This window comes from Bactrocera tryoni, chromosome 3, assembly GCF_016617805.1.
Source record: "Bactrocera tryoni isolate S06 chromosome 3, CSIRO_BtryS06_freeze2, whole genome shotgun sequence".
In the NCBI taxonomy this organism is placed as follows: Eukaryota; Metazoa; Arthropoda; class Insecta; order Diptera; family Tephritidae; genus Bactrocera; species Bactrocera tryoni.
Window position 1 is genome coordinate 19390000 of NC_052501.1, and position 20425 is coordinate 19410424.

Here is a 20425-nt window from a genome sequence, read left to right on the forward strand (position 1 = left end):
TGATTGACCATTTCCTCCGCATAATTTTTTTCTAAATATTTATTGTTGCTGTGCGCGCAAGTTTTGCAAACAAATTAGCCGCTTGATCGACAGCTGGGAGCTGGTGCTTACAGTGAGATTCTCCGCGTGTGCTTGTGTGTGTGTATGTCAATAAACGACTCAAGCGTTAACAAAAACAAAGGCTGACGGCCATTAGTCAGCGCGCGCTTCTAAGAAACACAACAACAGCAACAATATGGAACAATAATAAGCAAACGTGAACGCGACAGACTGTTAGAGCGCACTTGGGCATGTCAGTGAGGCGGTAGTTAAGTGCGCGGGGGTGAAGCAAGGCCGCGGCGATAAATTCCGATAAAGGTGTGCGGCTTATTGGATTGTTGTTGCGCTGAAATATAGGAAAATATTTTTTTATTAACAGTTGAAAAGAAAAGTGCAGCTAAGAATTTTTAAAAGTGCTTACATAAGTATTACTGCGCAAAAACAACAACATTTTATGTACATAGATATATGTCTCTACAAGCTTGTTCAACTTTGCTCGCGTAAGACGCTGCTGCACAAAAGCAATTCGCTTATAAAAAAATATTATCAAAACTGCCAGAGCGAACTTTCCGCGTCCGTGCATGTCGGCGATAAGATAAAACACCGTTAGCACGTACTTAAAAGCGAGTAAATCGAGCGTGTAAATTAAGCGCTTGTCAACAAAAGTCAATTACATGCAATTTCTTTGTGTTAGTTGGTGCTAAGAAAAATATCCAAAAAAAATTCAAAAAAGTTCATAAAAATTTTAAAAATAAATCCAAAACCAACACACTAAAATACAGCAAATTGTGCAAAAGTGTAAATAAAAATACAAAAATATATAAACAGCAAAAAAAAAGTACATTTTATGACCCAAAAGTCCCCAACAGCCACGAAACTGCCAGCCAGCCATCACTTATTTGCTATCTTATCACCACGACTTTGAGCAAAAGCAAACTGTCGATAAGGCATTGAGTTATGAGAAAATTGGTAGAGTGAACAACGGTACGAACGAAGTAAAGCGCCTGCAAGTTGTTCGCCAAGTCGTCGTAAAATACCAATAATTCCGCAATCACTCCCAGTTGCCCTTGAAGTGCTGCAGCCGTCCAGCAGTAGTCGTGTGAACTAATTAAAATGTCGCAGAGGCAGCGCTGCAGTTCGTCTTACGCAACGACATTTGCGAAAAATTGCGAAAATATTTCATAAATAATTTTTTTAATACTTTTTTGTGATTGCGTATACGCCCTAGTGCACCGACTTATTTGCGAATTGCTAAGGGAAGAGCAAGTGCTTGAAAAAAGTACGTGTTGCTAGCGCGTTTTAAGGTTCTAAAGCAGACTTGTGAACGCACAAATATACTGGCATACAAACTTAGAGACACACAAACATACAAACATACAAACATCGATCTATCGCTTACCAATTGTGGGAATTATTGCAAAAGCTTACATTCCATGCTACACACTGCTTGCCCAAGCAACGAACAAATCTAGACACACGAGCAGAAAAGTGGATGGCACATTGTTTGCCCATAAACGTGCTATCAGCTGCATACTTATTTCAGCGCGCATGCGTATGTGTGTGTATATATGAAAGTGCACTCGCGCACGCAATAACGTCGAACGGTTATAAATGTCAGTGCGATTGTGTGTGACTGTGCGAAAAGAATAAGCAATAAAGTTTTATACAAACGCAGCACAGCTAGCGTGCAAGAGCAGAGGTAGGCAAGAAGAGGGGGAAAAAGAAAATAATTGAAAATCACTGCAAATGGGCTTAAAGTGTTGCGGCGCAAATTCTTCTTAGAAAATGTTGAGCTATCATTGTGGCTAAATAAGGCTTTGAACAACAGCAACAACAACAAAAAATAAAAGAAAAACAACAGCAACAGCTATACAGTTAGAGTCTAATAACAAAAACAATTACAACAACAAAAACAATAACAACAACAAAAACAATAACAACAACAAAAACAATAACAACAACAACAAAAAATAATAACAATAACAAAAACAACAATAATAAAATACACTGCGACACAATAATAAAAACAACAAAACTAATAAGTACAACAAAAACAAAAACAACAACAAGAATAAAAACAACAACAACTACAAAAACTATCAACAAGAGCAGCTACAACGTTTACAACAACAAAAATATTAACAACAGCAAAAACATTAACAACAACAACCACACTGAAAACAACAACCACACTGAAAACAACAAAACCAACACCAAACACAACAGCGCATCGCCTTAAATCGCAGCAAGAAAAGAAGAAAATAAATGCAAGCGTTTTAAAAATAACAACAGCAACGCGTAAGCGCAACAGTAAAGCATCGTTAGACGCGCAAACAAAAAATAAAAATAATAAAAACAAGCAACATTGCAGGCAACGCCGCAACAAAGTAGCTGCTACTGTCAATGTATTCCATAAAATATTTCCACACTATCTAACAAATCACAAATCAGTGTATACAAAAACAAAAACAAATATATATAATTGCGCCGCACAGTGTTTCGTGTACAACAACAGCAATAACAACATAATATTCTCAACGCGACAACATTTTAAGCGGGCAGCGACAAGCAGTTTGAGTCACAACACCAAAATGGATATAGAATCAGACGACTCGGAACGCTGGGAGGACTTTTTTGGTAAGCGCTCACTTACATACATATAAGTACTGTGTATAGAAATATATAGGAGTAGATAAAGATGCACTCATCATGCGCTATGTAGACAAGATGCACTCGCTAGCACATAGCTTTGCTTCCTACTTGCGTTTCTGCAATTTTGTTGTTGTTTTTTTTTTACTTTTCTTTGCCATTTTTGCCAAAGGCGTTTGACGCATTTACCATAAATGATAGCGCTCACGCTGCTGTTTTCCAGCAAATGCGGCAAGTGTTGGTAGCGAGAGGTGGAAGCATTCTGCAATATATCCATGTGGACAGATGTACATACATACATACATACTTACTATATGTACATATACATAGCTATATAGATATAAATGTATATGGCTGCTGATGTTTAGAAATAATTACAGTTGGTGAGGTGTGGCTCCCTAGAGAACTCTGGAAAATGCAGCAAAAGCATTCATGAAATAGGATATGCTCAAATGTGAAGTAGAATGTTTAAAGTTTTAAAAAAATTTGGGAAAAGTTTGTAACTTATTACTTGTTTATCTCAAAAAATATTGTTACTAAATTTGTGAAGGAAGAAATTTTATGTAAAATTTTTTTGTCGAATCGTACCAAAACAAAAACAACAGAAAAAACTTTAAATTCATTAGCACAAAAGTTATAATACCCTTTACAAAATAAAAGTTTCCATACCGGAACTTGATTTCGGTGGCCAGTTTGTAGGGAAGTCTAATGCTTCAGCACTCTGAACTGAAATATTTATATCTGCGGAGATTATGACGACCATATGAAATTTTCATAAAATTTCCCTACATACATATCCCTACATAATTTTTAATAATTTATCCACGATATACCCCATGATATGTGAAAAAAGTTACATATGAAAATTTCTATAAAAAAAAAAATGCCAAAAATTTCAGATTACCCAAGGTATGGAATTTTGAGAGATGTTTTATAACATACCATCTATGAAAATTCTATAAAGCGTTACTTAAAAAGCCGAATATCTCGAGAAGTACAAATGATAGCGATTTTGACCTTGGACCTTTTTTGTAGCAAATAAAATTTCCTACAAGTTTGTCACGTACTCTTTTGCTATAGCTCTCGTCATTTACGAGATATATACCAAAAAATGCGAATTTCATGGAAAAATCAGGTTTAGAGCCCCGTATTACCTCGCCGGTGTGAGTTTCGACTTTGTCGTAATGGGCACTTTTGTAGAGTGTTCAATTTGAGGAATATGTGTCTAAAGTCAAAGCGATGCCATAGAATGCCTCTGAGCTATAGAAATTTAAAGATAAAAATCGCGATCGTTGTGTATTTTTAATGGAAAATTTTTACGTTTTTTTACGGTATTTCCTAGGAAATTTATTGATGGGATTGAAAAAAAATAATAGTTAAAAAAAACACCCTAATATACATATTGTATTATATTATGTAGTAAAGTAAATATGAATGGAAAATGATATTCTATGTTATCTTCTCATCTCTGTATTTTGAACAATAGAGTTCGGAACAGTTTTTTGAAACTTTGACTCATAAAGTAACTTTTCTGAAATATATGTGCAGCTAACTTATAATGATTTCAAAATTAAACGCGCTTCAAAGAAGTCCAAACACTTTAAAAACTCCATTGTATCTCTGTATCGAACAGCAATTTATTGCTTGCCACATAAAATATTGCACGGCACTGCAAATCACCGACACCATCACGCTGTGTCATGCTGCGTCTGCTCAGACCTGAGTCACATGCAACGTTCTGGCGCATGGCGCATGCGCAACGCGCTACACGGCACCGAGAAGCAGGAATGCTGCGCTTAGCAAACGGCAAATTTATGCCGAAATCCGCTTTTGGCTCGCTTAATAAGGTTCTTTACATTTTTGCAGCGATGCTTTTGTTTTTGAAGATACGCTTTACTTACTTTCCTCGCTTTTGTTGTTTTTGTTGCTGTTGTTTGTTCCTTTTTTGTGTGTGTTCTTATTATAGCATTGCGGAGACGAAGCTCTGTGCACACACATGCAGGCTAACAGACACGTGGATGGGCCTCCCTGCGCCGGGAGGCCGGTTGTTGCCAATAAATTGTTGTTTTTGTTGTTGTTGCTTGCTTGTTTTCTTAAGGTTATTGTCATCAGCGATTGTTGCGCCATTATTACAGCCAGGTATTGTTGTTGTTGTTACTGTATTGTTTGTGCGCGTGAGTATTCTGCTTTGATTTTAGTTTCGCATGCTTTTGCGGTCATTTCCCTTTACGGCACATATACATACATGCATGTGTGTATGTGTTTATGCTGTCGCCATGCCATGTGCGCGACCCGCCTCACCCTCTCGCCTCCTCGGCCTATCACGCCGCGCTACGCTTCACGCCACGCTAAGCCTCCCTGGCATTTCCATTTCAGCCTGACTTCGCCGGGTTTGAAGCTGTGTTGCAACTAACTGTTAATTCGTTGTATGCTTTGCGGCTTTTAAGCCTTTTTTCCATTTAATTCATTTCTTAATGGATTTAGCCAAAGGCTTGCCTGCTTGCTTGCACAGCATACACATGCATACATAACATATATGTGTTTGTATATGCTAACGAATATTGACAGCGCTTGGAAGCGCAATGAAGCTGAACCTTTTATCTTGTTTTTTGTTTTTTTTTCGTATTGATCATTCTTGCTTTAATTCAACGGATTCTTCCTGTAATGAGATTTACAGCGATTAATTTGCTCAAAAGCATGGGTTTCTTATATGCTTGGCCGATTGAGTCATTTTGGCCCCGAGTAAATGTCGATCACTTCATTGGCTAATAAAAGGCCTGCCGATCATTTGCATTGGCATTAATGTTATTGATTACGAAACAATAAGTTTCGGTACACACTGACACTTACATATATATGTACATGCAGATATACATACATACATGTTTTTTAACCGTTTGGAGTTAAAGCTTTTATTTGATTAATTATTTTACTTGGATTATATTTCCTTTGGTTTGATTTTCCATACGCAACAACTTCGCAAATCTGTATATCATATTAGTATACTTGTATATGTCAATATGTGTATACATATGTAAGTACATCCATGTATAGTATTGTATGCAAGAAAATAAATATCATTGAACTCATGAGTTCCAAAACACAGCATTGCTTGAATCATTGGCCTTTGCGGGTAGTGGTTTTTAGAAAAATATTTAAAAATAATTTTCTTCTTACACATACATTGAAATGTATGTACAACTACATATACATATTTATTGTTGTCAGAATTTGCTCTGATTTTCGCTTCCTTTCAAGTGCTTGCAAGCGGCTTTGGTCAGAACTGACGCATATTAATGCGTTTACGTGCCTCAATGCTGCTGCGAGTGCTCATTCCAAAAGAATTAACTAAAAATAAAAATTTTCTCTTCGGCGGCTTTTTTTAGTTTTAGATTTATGGTTTTTATAATTTTTTTTTATTTTATTGTTATTATTCGATATTTTATTTAATTATTTTTTTAAATATTTTTTATTTTTTAAGCTTTAGTTTTTTATAGTTTTAAGTTTTTTTCTGTGTGTCAGAATTTGTTTAACAAAATTTATCGATTTTTGTAAATTTTATTTTTCATTAACAAAAATATAGTTAAAAATTTCATTATTCTTTTTGTTTATTTCATAAAATCATATTTGTCAGTGTCAAAACTTTTATTAAAAACAAAAAAAAATTAATCTTTACAAAAATTAATTATTACATTACATATAGCGTTAATCTTTTTTTTAAGAAAAATGATGTTTTGTAATTTATTTTTAATTTACTTTTATTATTTGTTTATTCACTGTATAATAAATTTTGCCAGTGTACCAATTATTTTTTAATTAAAAAAAATATACAAACTATACTTCGTTGTAGTTTTTGGTTTAATTTTAATAATTTTAGTATTTTTTAGTAAAAAAATGTTTGTCTTAATAAAACAAAACGTTTTCAATTACTTTTTTACGCTTTCTTATTTTCGCTTCTTTATTATTATTTCTTAGTAAAAAGTGTTATTTTTGCTAAATTTTTATATAATTTATTAAATTTTTTATTTATTACAATATAATTTTGGTCAGTGTACCAAAATTTTAAAATCTTTTGTTTCTGCAAATTTCGTTGTTGTCTTATAATTTTTTTTTTTAATTTTTTATATATTGCAATATAATTTTTGTCAGTGCACCAACATTTCATTAAAAAAAACTCTTTTGTTTTCATATAATTTATTCTAATTTTATTATTTTTTTGGTTAAATTATAATAGCATTAATATTTAAGTGTACATTTTTTTTATTAAACATATTTTTAATTAATTTGTAAAAAAATTTAAAATCGAAAAATGCAAAAAGCATAACTTGTAAACACAGTTTAATTTTTTATTATATTTTCATTTTTATATGCATATATTTTTATGATATGTGCCTGATTTTTTATTATTTTATTCTTTATTATTTTGTTTTATTTTTTGTTTAAATATTGTTTTATGTGTTAAAATCATTGTTTTTGGTGAACAAAAAAATATTTTCATTATTTTTAACTTTTTTATATTTTTGGTGTAAATTTTTATTTTTTTGTTATTTTAATTTTTATTATTTTTTGTTTAAATATTTTTTTAAGTTTAAAATCATTGTTTTTGGTTTTTTTAACTTTTATTTTTTTGTGTAAATTTTTATTATTTTTTTTGTTTTTTAATTTTATTATTTTTTGTTTTGATTTTTTTTTTTGTTTTAATTTTATTTTTTGTTTCTTTTTTTAATTTATTTTTTTTTTTATTAGACATTATTTTTACGTTTTGTTTGTGTTTGTAGATTTTATATCAAATCAATTAAAAAATTTAAACTCTGCGGTAAATGTACCACAAAAAAGAAACAATTTTGTTTTCCTGCAATTAAAGGATCATTGAACCTGAAAAAGGAAACCTTCAACTTCGCATTATTGTTGTTTATCTGAAATACTTATTTCATATCAAACAAATGAAAAATAAATGGCATTTATGAAATTTCATAAACTATTTACAAAAGATATCGAATTTCATATTTTTGTAAACAAAATATCTAGAAATTGTAAGTCTTATTAAAAAAGCAAACAAATTGACCCTTGGACTTGAAAGCGGACATTGACAAGCGCTGATAAGGCAAAGGAAAGTGGAAACGAAGAAAATTGTGATACTGGGCAATATTTACTTAGTGCTGTATACGTACAGGCATACATACATACATATGTATATTTGTTAGTGCATACGCAGTGCTTTCAATTTTAAAATCATAGATTCTTTTCCGTTCTTTTCTTCCTTAAAGTAAAGAAATGCTCAACATTTCACTTGTTATAGAGCAGAAATGGAGCGTGAAATTGATATCAAGCTGTATGTATGTATATATGTAGTGCACTGTGAGTAATTGTAATTTTCTATGTGTGTGTAGGTGTGCTGGCATTATCAATGGCCGTTAAATGGACAGCAATAAAACAAGCTAGAGCAAATGAGAAAAAATAAAGAACATAGTGGTAGAATAAAGACTAGAGAGAACAGTTGATAAAAAAAAGCCAACAATATACATAAATAATCAAAGGCAGTAAGTCAAGCACTTGTGGCAGCTAGATGGAAGTTGCCACAAAAGTCCAAATATTGGAAGTAGAATAAGTGTTTGAGCTGCCAATACAATATTGTTTGATATACATACATATGTGTATAGATGCATACATATGTACATAATATATAAGTATACAAAGTCAAGTGTGTGTAGATGTGACATAAATCGACAGTGATCCGATCATAATGTCGCAGCAACTGTCAGCAGCATTTGAAAATGTTCTTTCGACAGGGCACATATGTATGTGTTTGTGTGTTAGTATATGAACTCGAGCGTGTCTGTGAGTGCCACACTGCAGTCAAAAATCAATTAAGTAAGTCAAATAACAAATGTCAATGCATTTAATGAATATAGCTTTAGAATTTAATGCTCGTGGTGACTTGATTTAACACCAAAACAGATACAGCGTGAATAGTCAAAAATATGCATATACAGGGTTTTCCGATAAGAGTGATAATATTTTTTTTCTAAAGAAACACACTAAGTGTTAAGAAATTTTTTTTGTTTAAATTGAGGTACAATAGATTAGTTTTGAATATAACATCACTTAATGGCCTCCACGACTTCTCTAGCTGGAACGAATTTGATGAACCCAATTTTCGCGTACTTTTTAAACTACTACTAAATCAAATTTTTTTGGAATTTCTAAGCTATACAAATTTTATGAATTATGTTTATTTTTGTAATTTTGAAATTTTTGAAAAATTTTAATTTTGAGATTTTTTAAAACCATTTTTCCTAAACTATAAAATTTTACGAATTTTGAAATTTTTGTAATTCTGTAATTTTGAAAAAAATTTAATTATTTTAAATTTTGGCATTATTTAAAATTGTTTTTTTTAAATTATGAAAATTTTAGGAGTTTTAATTTTTTTGTAATTTTGAAATTTTTTCAGACTATTAAAATTGTTTTTTTAAAATTATGAAAATTTTAGGAATTTTAATTTTTTTGTAATTTTGAAATTTTTTCAGACTATTTTTTCTAAACTAGCAAAATTTTACGAATGTTGAAATTTTTGTAATATTTTATTATTTAAAATTTTTAAATATAAAAAATGTTTAAAGCTGTTTTTTCTAAACTATTATATTTTAACGAATTCCTGAGTGTATTCTTAAATACATATACATATATACATTAAGAAAAAAATAAAAAAAAAATTGATTTTGAATGTTCTAATTGTATATATCCCCTTAGCAAATTTTTTTACATATATAGTATGTATATCCTCAATTCCTTATGAAAAATTCAAAATCCAATTCCATTTGAGTTTTTTAATTTTATTTTGTATTTGACAACTTAAAACAATTATTGCGGAAATAATCTGAATTATCACAATATTATTTTACACTCTACATTTTGGTCTTTCTTTTGGTGGTTTTCACTTCGTTCTACTTACAAGAACATACATATTTACTTAAATATCATAGCCAAACGAATAATGCACGAGCGATATTTAGTGAATGTGATTATATATGGGTGTATGTGTGTAGCTCGTGCGCGTCTTGTTTGACACCACATCATATTTCCGCTGTCAACAAGCCGTTGTTAGAGCTTCACCATACTGTGTGTCCACTTGTATTTGCTTGTTCGACTGTTTACTCATCGGTCCAAGGGTCAACGTTTTTTCTAAACAACAAAAACTCAACAAACAAATAGAAAACGCTCGTTCATAGCGCTCAATAACGCTGCAAATGCTTTTTTCGTTTATTTGTTCTTTTATATATGTACATATATTTATTCTATGTATGTAGGTATGTATTTTCATATGCATGTATTCATATGTGTTCTACTTGCCTCCGCCAATGACCTCAACTTGTGTCACAATGCTGATTGTTCAACTTGCACACGCACACAAACACTCTCATACAAGTATAATTGTTTGCTTGGCTGCCGCCCGCGGCTTGTGGCAAGTTGCATGCATGCATACATTCTACCTCAAGTGTCTGCAGCATCTGTTTTCCCCACTTGATGTTAATCTTTTAATAGTACAACATTCTATTGAGCCACCACAGCGTCCACTTCACCTTCTTTCATTAGAAAATCTTTCGCCTTTCTTCATTCAATTCAAAAGTGATTTTCCTTTACCTTCTTCGCTTTTTTCTCCTTTTTTTCTAAATGAAATTTACATAAATGCCACACATTTAATGAATGGCTGGCACGTGTGTGTGCGTGTAAGTGGCGCAACGAATTGCAATTTAGTTAAGTTAGTCACTTACTTAAAGCGGACAAAACGCTGGCAACGCTGCTGATAAGCGCTGGCGACAGTTTTATTTCTTGTATTTAGTACTATTTGCTCTTATCTAAAAGATACAAATTGTCTGGAGAGCTGTAAACATATCTAGGTATTGGTATGTACATATGTATGTGTGTTTGTGTGTATGTGTGAATGTGTGTATTTATGTATCCATGCATGCCGATTTTTATGTGTACATGTATGCGTGTGTATGTGTTTACTTTGCTATAAATTCATTGCTGTTGGGTGACTAATATGACGCACATGATTGTTGTTGTTAGTTATATGGCTCTCCATTCATTTGTGTTGTTGTTGTTGCTTTTATGCACTCAACTCTGCACTTTTAATTGAATTAAATTTTATGAGTAGTCTTTATGAAAGTTTTCTTTGTGTATAATACCTTCGATTGCACAACTCTTGCTGACCGCTTCTGTTCGGAGTGAGAGCAGATACAATGAGTGAGTATTGTTGTATTGAAATTTTGAGTTCAATACTTATAAATTATAGATATACATACATATGTATATAAAGTAATACTCATAAAAAACCGCACTGTTTGAAACCTTGTTTTACGTATTCTAATCTCCTAGTCTAGATTATTTCCTGCAATTTTTTGGAAATTAACACTTTTACTATCCATTTTCTTACCATTTTTTTACTCATATCCCAACAGTGTCCAAAATAACTATGAAAAAAATATCAAAGCCAACTTATGGCAAAATCATGAAGGCCACTCCCTAGTCATCGCGATTTCTACCCTCGCAGTCATTTAAAAAATAAAACAAAATCGGTTTATTGATTAATACAAAAGTTATTATCGTGTGAACTTACAAAATTATCCTTCGATTTTTTCACTAAGTTTTTGATTTTTTTTCGGAAATTAGAAATTTTTAGATTCAATAATTGTTGTTGCATATACCATACACATAATGTTAATTCCAACCTTCAATGTAAATTGAAAAGAACTTGAGTTATCGAGAAGAGCATATTGAAAAAAGTGGTTTGGAGTAAAACGCTTTTAAAGTTAAAGTCTAAAGCTAAAACCTCTAAAAAAATTAATTTTCGAAATTGTTTTAAGAGAGGTTTTGAAATTTCAAGCTATCAAAATATACGAATTTTAATATTTTTTGTAATTTTGAAAATTTTTAAAAATTTTAGATTATTTTAAATTATAATTTTTTTAAATTTATATAAATTTGAAAATGTTTAAAATTTTTGAATTTTTTAAAATTTTTTAAATTTTAAAATTATTTTAGATTTTGAAATATCTGGTTTTCTCATTTTTTTTAAATTTCGCAAGTTAGAAATGTTCAGATTTATTCGTTGTTATTGACTTATACCATACATATGCAATTTAAATTATGATAATTTGAATATTATTTTAATTATTGGAAATTGTTAGATTGTTTTCAAAGTTTAGATTTTTTGAAATTTAAAAATTGTTTTAGTTTTTTAAATTTTTTCTAATTGTAATTTTTTTTATTTTCTTTGTTTTTTTTTTTTAATTTTTAAAACAGTTTTCAAATTAAAATAAAATTTAAATTCTTTAACATTTTAATTAATAATTTAAATTATTAATTTTTTTATTAACATGTTTTTTCGAAATTTTGAAAACTGTTAAAATTTTTAAATCTTTTCAAATTTTTAATTTTTTTTTAATTTTAAATTATTTCAGATTTTAAAATTTTTTTTTGAAGTTTTGAAAACTGTTAAAATTTTTTAAATCTTTTCAAATTTTTAATTTTTTTTATAATTTTAAATTATTTCAGATTTTGAAATTTTTTAAAAGTTCGAACTAATTTCAAATTTAGAAAATTCTTCAAATTAAAATTATTTTAGATTTCGAAATCGTTTCTAATTATTAATATTTTTTATTTTCTTTTTTTTTTGGAAATTTTGAAAAATATGAAATTTGTTTAGGAAATTTATTTTCGTATTATTTTTTTTTAATTTTTCTTATTTTAATTTTTTTTGAAATTTTGAATTTGTTTTACAAATATTTAGATAATAATTCTCCATTAAAATGTTGAAGTTATATACGATACTACTCGCATTCTTAATCCGTAAAACTTTTTTGTAATTTGGGTTGGCTATTTGATCATCCAGTTGTGAATTTTTGACCTGATAAAAATCCAAAATTCCTTAAAAAACATCCCTCTACAACAATATCAAATTTGAGACCCACAAATATTTGAAAAAAAAAATTAAAAAATACTAAAATGAGAAGGTCCGTGCTTCAATTTTCATTCAGAGGACGTCACTGTAATGGCACTAAATACATATGTATGTACATTTTCCGAATTCCTATATGGCGAAAACCATATTTAGATCAACTAATCAATTGTAAAACATAATGAAATCGTTTTATGAAATTTATGAGCATTGCTTTGTCCTGTTAAATAGCCGATTCTTTATTTTATCCCTACGGTTTGACAAAATATTTTCGATAATCCTAGAAGGAAATGTTATAACCTAGAAGTGATGCACTGTGGAAGATCTATATAGTTGAGTCCGCAATAGTAACATGCTTTTGGCTTTGGCAATGAGACATTGTGGGTTCAATTAGAATTATCTCTCGAACTGAGGAGCTGGAAAGCTAGGACGCGGATCTTACATGGTGTCTGTTCTTTGATAACAGGCTTTTCAAAATTATTATTAAGCATTATGGATAGACATATGCTTTTGATTTCTACCAAAAAACTGTGGCTATGGATGAAGGAGAAAACCTTTAGCAACTTTTTTAGCATGCTATCTTGCATGGAACAAGAAGTTACCGGATTCTAAATGTAATATCCACTACTTTATTCTAATATTTATTAATATTGTCTTTCTGATTATGATTCTGCTTTTGTGTCTCAATTCTACAACTCTCGCTGACTTCTAATTGTATATGAAGCTCAAAACTTTCTACGCTTGTTCTAAGTTATCCATCAATATTATTTCTAAAATCACTTAAACAAAGTGTGGTCTTATGTGATAAATTCAGTTTTCAATCCTCTAACCGCAACCTAATGCTACTGACCATATTTCATCCAGCCTGACTTTGCTTTATTCTTTTTTAATAGGCTCAGTCCAAATCAAAACAAATTCTCAAACTATCATTAAATTAACAACAACAATGAATTAACTGATTTATTGGTGATCAGATTAGCATGAATACTATATTAAAAGACAGGAGAACAAGAGAATAAAAATTAAAATAAATGCAAAGTCGCCAACACCTTTGGGCCGCACAACAATTACTCAAACCAAACGGACGAGTGAAAGAAGAAACTTAGTGAAGAAAGAAAAACATGTCAACTCATCGTAAATCACAGGCGAACAAAAGAAGTGCGAGATAAAACAACTAATGAAAAATCATAAACAATAAATTTTATTGGTCACTTTTATTTTTTTGTTTTTTTTTTTTTTTCAAATTGAGAAATCGGAAATGAAATGAAAGTTCTGATAAGTCTGTGGAGAAAAAGCTGAAGTTCAAAAAGAAAAAAATTGAAAAATCAGAAAATATAAATAAAAATCTTAAAATACAGCGCGTCAAGCTATGGTGAGTACACATGTTTGTATGTTTAACGGATTGCAACATGCTGCAGCAACATGCATGCAAACATACACGCCAGCCCCCAACGCTACAGCCAAAGCTGTGAGCGCACAAAAAACTTTCACTAGAAATTGAAACCTTAGCTGCGCTCGCGCGGACGGACGGACAAGCAGTCACATGGACGTTCAGATGAGCGGCCGCGGATGAACGGCTGGACCGACGTCAGCACGCAATTGCTGCGCTGATAAAAGCACAACAACAACAAAAACGGCAGCATGTAACAAGAAAATCGTAAACGCTGCGCGCGGCGAGCGCGAGCAAGCAAGTCAACAAGCTGCAACGGAATGCGGTCGCGGTGTTTACAAGGCGGATGCGCGCAGCGGCGGCGAGCAGTTGACAACGGCACGCCGCACACAGTCGCCGCATGCTTGGGTGAGCGGCGTTGAGGAACATCAGTGGAAACAACAGAGTCAGCCAGTTGAGGAGCCTGACACCGTTAGCTACCGTGAGTCATGCATGTGTACACGCAGATTACAAAAACTTTACATGTAAAGTCGTGTTTCTTCTTCTTTATTTTTTTTCGTGTTTTAATACCGTTGTGGCATTTTGCTTTCAGAAAATTAATAATAATAATAATGAAAAGGAAAACGGCATTACCGTGAACGAAACTAAAAGTTACATGTAATATTAGCTTTGTAATTTGTTGTAAGCAGCAACGTGTGTATGCGTGCATGCGCAAGCGCTAAGTCACCAATTAACCGGATGTGACGTGTTGCCTGCTCCAAAGAAAGTGAAAATTCTTCGAGAAAAATTTTTGTTAAAATTGGTATTTTCCAAATATGCAATAATAATATATTCGAGATATAACAAGTATGCAAGAAATTATTTTAGGCAATAGAAATGTATTTGACTTTCCCAAGCTTTATTAATTCAATGTGGGTCCACCATGCGATTGCAGCAATCAAAATTTTTTTAAATAAACACAAATTCTTGTCAATATGTGTAATGACAGAAAAGTACCCGGAAATTGTAAATAAAACGCAAAATATTTGGTTATCCTCACCAGATGTAATACACTTATGCTAACGATTTTTCCAGTCCTCGAAATACTTTTCATAAGCACTTTTTGGGATGGCCTTCAGCAAATTTTGTTTTATCTCTTTGATCGACTGAAAACGGGTTTCACGAGGCGGCAATTTCAGTTTGGGGAACAAGTAAAAATCACGCGGAGCCAAATCTGATGAACAAGGTGGTTGATCGATGGTATTCGTGGCTCGATGCGATGGCACATTATCATCGTGTAAAATCCATATATTGTTCTTTTACAATTTCGGCAATTTTCGACGGATGTTCTCACGCAAGCGCCTCAATATGGCCAAATGGAGCTCCTTGTTGACAAACCACGAATATCGAAATATATTATAAGCATCACCATGATTTTTGAACGGTTCTTTTCGTGGTGTTTTCGGTTTTATTTTATTACCCCTGTGTAGCTAGAATTTACCGCGTCCTTACAGCCTGGAAAGTGCACACTGACTAGGTCTTTCAATGAGTCCTGGGAGTTGTCCGTACACTCTACGCTACTTTTGCGAATTGGATTGGGCGTGGTGAGACTTTTGGATAATAGTTTTTTAAGTCTTTTCAAATCCACTACAAAAGTTTTTCCAGGATTCTCGCTTTGTCCGGCGCATCAATTTCTTGTAGTCCCTTAGAAGATCTTTATATTCGTTTAAAGAGTCCCCGCTTTCTGCTTAGCTCTACACGCAAGGTCTAAGTCTCTTACCTAATAGTATCTGCCTGCAGAGAACCCTGTTTTTTATTCCTGGGATTTTTCCTAACCTTGTTTCTGATATTCGCTTCTGATTTAATGGAGAAGTAGAAGCTTAGCATTCTGCAGGCTTCTACCAATACATCTCTCTACTTGTGTATAGTGTTATGTCTAGAACGTTTCTAGAAGTGTAGGTAGGTTCCTCACCCCTATTAGTTACCTTGTTACTTTGCAAATACTCGTATAATTGAGTAGCTTGGCCGTTGGCGCTCGCAATCACGTGGCATATAGCAGGATGCAAGGTGTAGGTACTTATCCTTGGCACCCTTCACTTCCACAACCGTCAAATCATCTGTGGAACGACGGAAATCAATATGGAAAAATAGACTTAGTTTCACCATCGCTGATCTTACCTTGTTCATTACGCTCGGTGTCATGTAGTTTTGTGACTTCAGCCTAACAACTACATACGTTAACCAATGCAAGCCGTCACGTCAGAGGCACCCTTCTATAAATTGAGAAGAAGAACGACAGTGGCGATCTTACTCTTGTGAAGGTTCACTTGGAGTACTCTCAGCTCTTGGTTATGGACCATCGGACTGCTGACTGGGTTCCCTCTCCACCTCCATCGCCTGTAGGGCAAGTGAAGTAGCCATGATCTTTTCTATGGCGTGTTTTCATTGCCATCCGCGGGGTGATGCTTCTTGAGGCGAATGAACATGCTTTCCACGCCCAGCGTCATCTTCCTGAACCTCGCATATATAATATCCTCCGCCGCCTTATTGCTCTGGAGGATGTAGCTTTGGCCTCCATCTTCGTTGATCGATTTCGCTACGCCTAATACCCTCCAGTCGCTAGTTGGCACGACTGGATTCTTTCTTTGTAGCAGACGCGGAACATGTTTCGGGTTCATCACACGAGGTATGGTTACCATCGTTTTAAGCACCGATGAAATACTGCTGCGGTCTACCATCTCCAGCTTCGCTCCTTCCCATAGATATGGAAGCTTTCTGACCGCTTCCCTTACCCATGTCAGCATCGTTTCATCGCTGCATTTCAAAATTTTGACTCCGCTAAGCCATCCTGCTCCATCAAATGACGGCATAGGTGCGCTCGGTTCGGCGGCCTTTTTCGAGAAGAAGAATTCCAATAGTTTCATTTCCACTATTCTCCACCGCTCCCCATTTGTCCCAGCGGGTTGCTGCAGTCTATGATTTCCTTTCGGAATCTCATTGGCTGCCGATGTCGACTTGGACGTTGTCGGTTTATCGTCTGCGTACTTGACGTCTAGCTTCCCTGCTACGTCTTCGCACTTTCTCTTTTTCGAGGGCGCCTTTAGTTCGCTCTCTGTCGAAGGCTGCGTCTTTTCAGCGATATGATCCTCATTGCGTTTGGCATTTGCTGGATCCGAGGCATTACACCAATTTCGCAATAGTCTAAGCCAGCCATTTCACCTCTTCCTTCTTCAGACTGGACATGCCTTCGAGGCGGTTGCATATTCCGACCGCCGCCTTGTAAGTCGCTTTTGCATTCAATCCCTCCTTGCTTGGCTTCTTCCGGGGTCCTCTCTTGTTGCTAGAGTTATAACCCCCGATCGCCTGCACACGAGAGCGAATAAGTTCTTCTTCCCTTTCCGCGTTCATGCTTTCTTGGTCCGACTGTGGCACCCGTGCGCTGTAAAGCTGGTTTGGCACCACAACCTGCTCCCGGTGCAGTGGAGGTGTGGCTGCTAACGACACAGCTCATACGATCGCTAGCCCGCCGATGGTAACAGCCTCGTCTCCCACCGACGTTTGAACCGATATCCAAGCCCGTTTCCCTTCCTTTGTTGGCCATTTGAGTCCATTTTGAGTTTTTGATAAAGTTTTTTTTTTCTTTTTTCTATATGCATTTTTCGAAAATCCTGGACTAATAATGATCTATTTAACTTACATATACCTACATATTTGCCTATCTCGCCCTCATGCGTTAATTAGTTGACTAAGACTGGAAACTATAAAAATCCACAACTTCTAAGAGAGATTTTCGCATTCGCTTCACACTTGCCGTGACTGTAGCGAAAACTCCTCCAACCCATTTGCTAATAATATATTTTTTTATGAGCGCCTTGCTGTCAGCTGTCAGGCGGCGTCGCTTATATGCGCATAAATGCATATCACTGTTTATACTGTTTGCCTTTACAGCATTCAAATGTCAAAATTTACCATACACTAAACAATTTGTGCCTATTTTAAGTACACTTTTGCTACGCAACTTAAGATGCTATTAAAGCGGAAATAATGACGTCTGCGAATGCAATGAGTTATAAAAAGAACACACACACACACACAAACACAGGGAGTTAGGCTTAGATGGCACATGAATGAGTATAGCAGGAGGACAAGCGTAGAAACGCCCATGCAAAGGCGCTTTGATGAGCACTTCAAAGTGCAAATTAATGCAGATCCAAGTGCAAACACACACCCATACATACACGGTTAGGCATGTGAGTCTGCATTTCGTCTGCTGAGCAGTATTATTCTAGCAGCACTTTTTTGCGTCGCTGAAAAGCACTCGATTCTATTTCTACTTCATGAAGTGCCACACTACGCGCCGGCGGAAGGCATAAATCGCGCCAAAAAATAAAAAAAAATGGACAAAAAAGTGCTGGATTTGGTGTGTGGGTACAATGTGCAAGCTCTACCGAGACTCAAGAAAAATTACCACCGTCACTGCGCGTAGCTTGCATTTATGAAATTTCGCTGCGCTCATTCATACTTCCCGAAGTACTTAGCTGGCGCACTTTATCTCGAAATTTATTTAGTTCAATCTTGTTTTTTGTTGGATTTCTGCTTCGGTGTGGCTCTACAAATCTGCAACTAAAACTGAAATTCATTCATTCATGCATTCATTCATGCGCGCCGCACACAGCCATTGCCGACGCAGTTTTTTTTTCGAACTTATTCTGCGCGCAGACAGGCGGTAAGCGCGCGCTTTTGGCACTGCATCGAAAGTCAACAGCACGACCTTCTGCAGCCACCCACACGCGTGTGCGCACTCGCCTAACGCAACGCCAGTTTACTTGGTCTCGGCTTTTGTGTCGTTGCCAGCGCAGGCGCATTGTCACTGCGCGCCGCTTGCATTTTCACGGAGCGCACGCACAGCCCAGCCAAATACAGATTAGTTGCATAAAATGCAGTTATGCATGTGTTTGTGTGCTTGTCTGGTGCGCATGCGTGCATAGATAGAATGCTATTTCCTCGACTCCTCGACTTTGAGTGGCAAGTTGCTGCGGCAAGCAATCAACATGCAACATTTAACAGCCTACACTCGCCACTAGGTAAGTAGGTTGCAGCATGAATGACGAAAAGTGCAAAACACATAAGCAGATGTATGTACATATACATATATATACTAACAATGTACGCTAGATGATAATACATAAATGTTGGATGTATGCCATATTAAGCGCACGCATTCACGTAGCCCCATAGAGGGCGCGCGAGGTGGCGTTTGCTTTTTCTTTCACTGGAACAACCTAAGTCAGTCAGCTTTCCCAAAGAAATATATATGAAATATATATACATAGATATATATATAAATATATACACATAGATATATATATAAATATATACATATGTTGCAACAAAAAAACATTTGGTAATCAACCACTCATTCCACACCGATTGCATAGTCACACAGCCGATATGCAATTAGACAAATTAACTACATTTATTACGGGAATGCTGGCGGCGCGCGCATTAAGTTTCCATTTGCCATTGCGCTTCGTCGTGTTTCGGTGATTTTCATTACAAATTACTTAGGTTACAGTAACTTCGAGCATGGTAAATGGTTATCGGTTACATATGGGTACTTTTATTGATTGCACTAATTATGCACGCCTACGCTTTATGAGCGGCGTAATTAGCGGACCGCAGCTTAATTTCATATATTTCTATGTAGCAAGTGAAATAATATAACTTTGACCGAGAGGTCCAACTTTCGAGTATTTTTTGCAGCGCTTGGGGCCGTATGTCAGCAATAACTCACTGAATATGCTCTTCCAAGGCGTCAGTCGTCTTTTGACATAATCTCACAAAAAATAGCCACCGGTGTTAAATCACACAATCTTGGAGCCCACTACACAGGTGCACCATGCGAGATAATGCGCTCACCAAAATTTTCCTTGAATAAAGTGAGTTTTTTGTTGGCTGTATGGCACATAGCGTCATCTTTATGAAACCAAAGGTCAGGTTCACATAAACATGCTCCAATGCAGGCACGAACAAGTCATTATAATCTTTTTTTTTTTAGTTCTATAGTGTTCCCCATTAAATGTAACATTATGTTCGGCTTCATTTTTGAATAAAAATGGACCAATGGTTCCCTCTAATCAAAAACAATGACTTGTGAAAAATCATCACTCCAAATATGACAATTTTCTTTATTAAAGTAACCATGCAACCAAAAGTAGGCGGAAGATGACTTTCTTGTAGAAATTAGTATCGGTGGCCATCTCGTTTTGAACCTATTAACCAAGCGTTCGTTGCGCTTAATGGTCATTCGGCTTCAATTCTTGCAGGAGTTGAATTTTGTAAGCCCGAAAACCAAGAACCTTTCACAAAATCTTCCATAAGGTGTATAGGCATAGCTCAAATTT

The 20425-nt window shown here is 34.4% G+C and overlaps 1 protein-coding gene across 3 annotated transcripts in view; it reads left to right on the forward strand.

Annotated features, from left to right (window-relative positions):
* The first annotated feature begins 2213 nt into the window (after positions 1-2213).
* LOC120770289 (rhoGEF domain-containing protein gxcJ) overlaps positions 2214-20425 on the forward strand; it is a 241333-nt gene continuing 223121 nt past the window's right edge. For 2 of the 3 annotated variants that reach the window (XR_005704921.1, XM_040097627.1), the window contains exon 1: positions 2214-2676. Coding sequence is in view for 2 of the 3 variants with exons in the window: in XM_040097627.1 (XP_039953561.1) it covers positions 2631-2676 (46 nt within the window). In the remaining variant the exon portion in view is untranslated. The remainder of the gene's footprint in view (positions 2677-20425) is intronic. The other variant, XM_040097626.1, reaches the window with a different exon arrangement.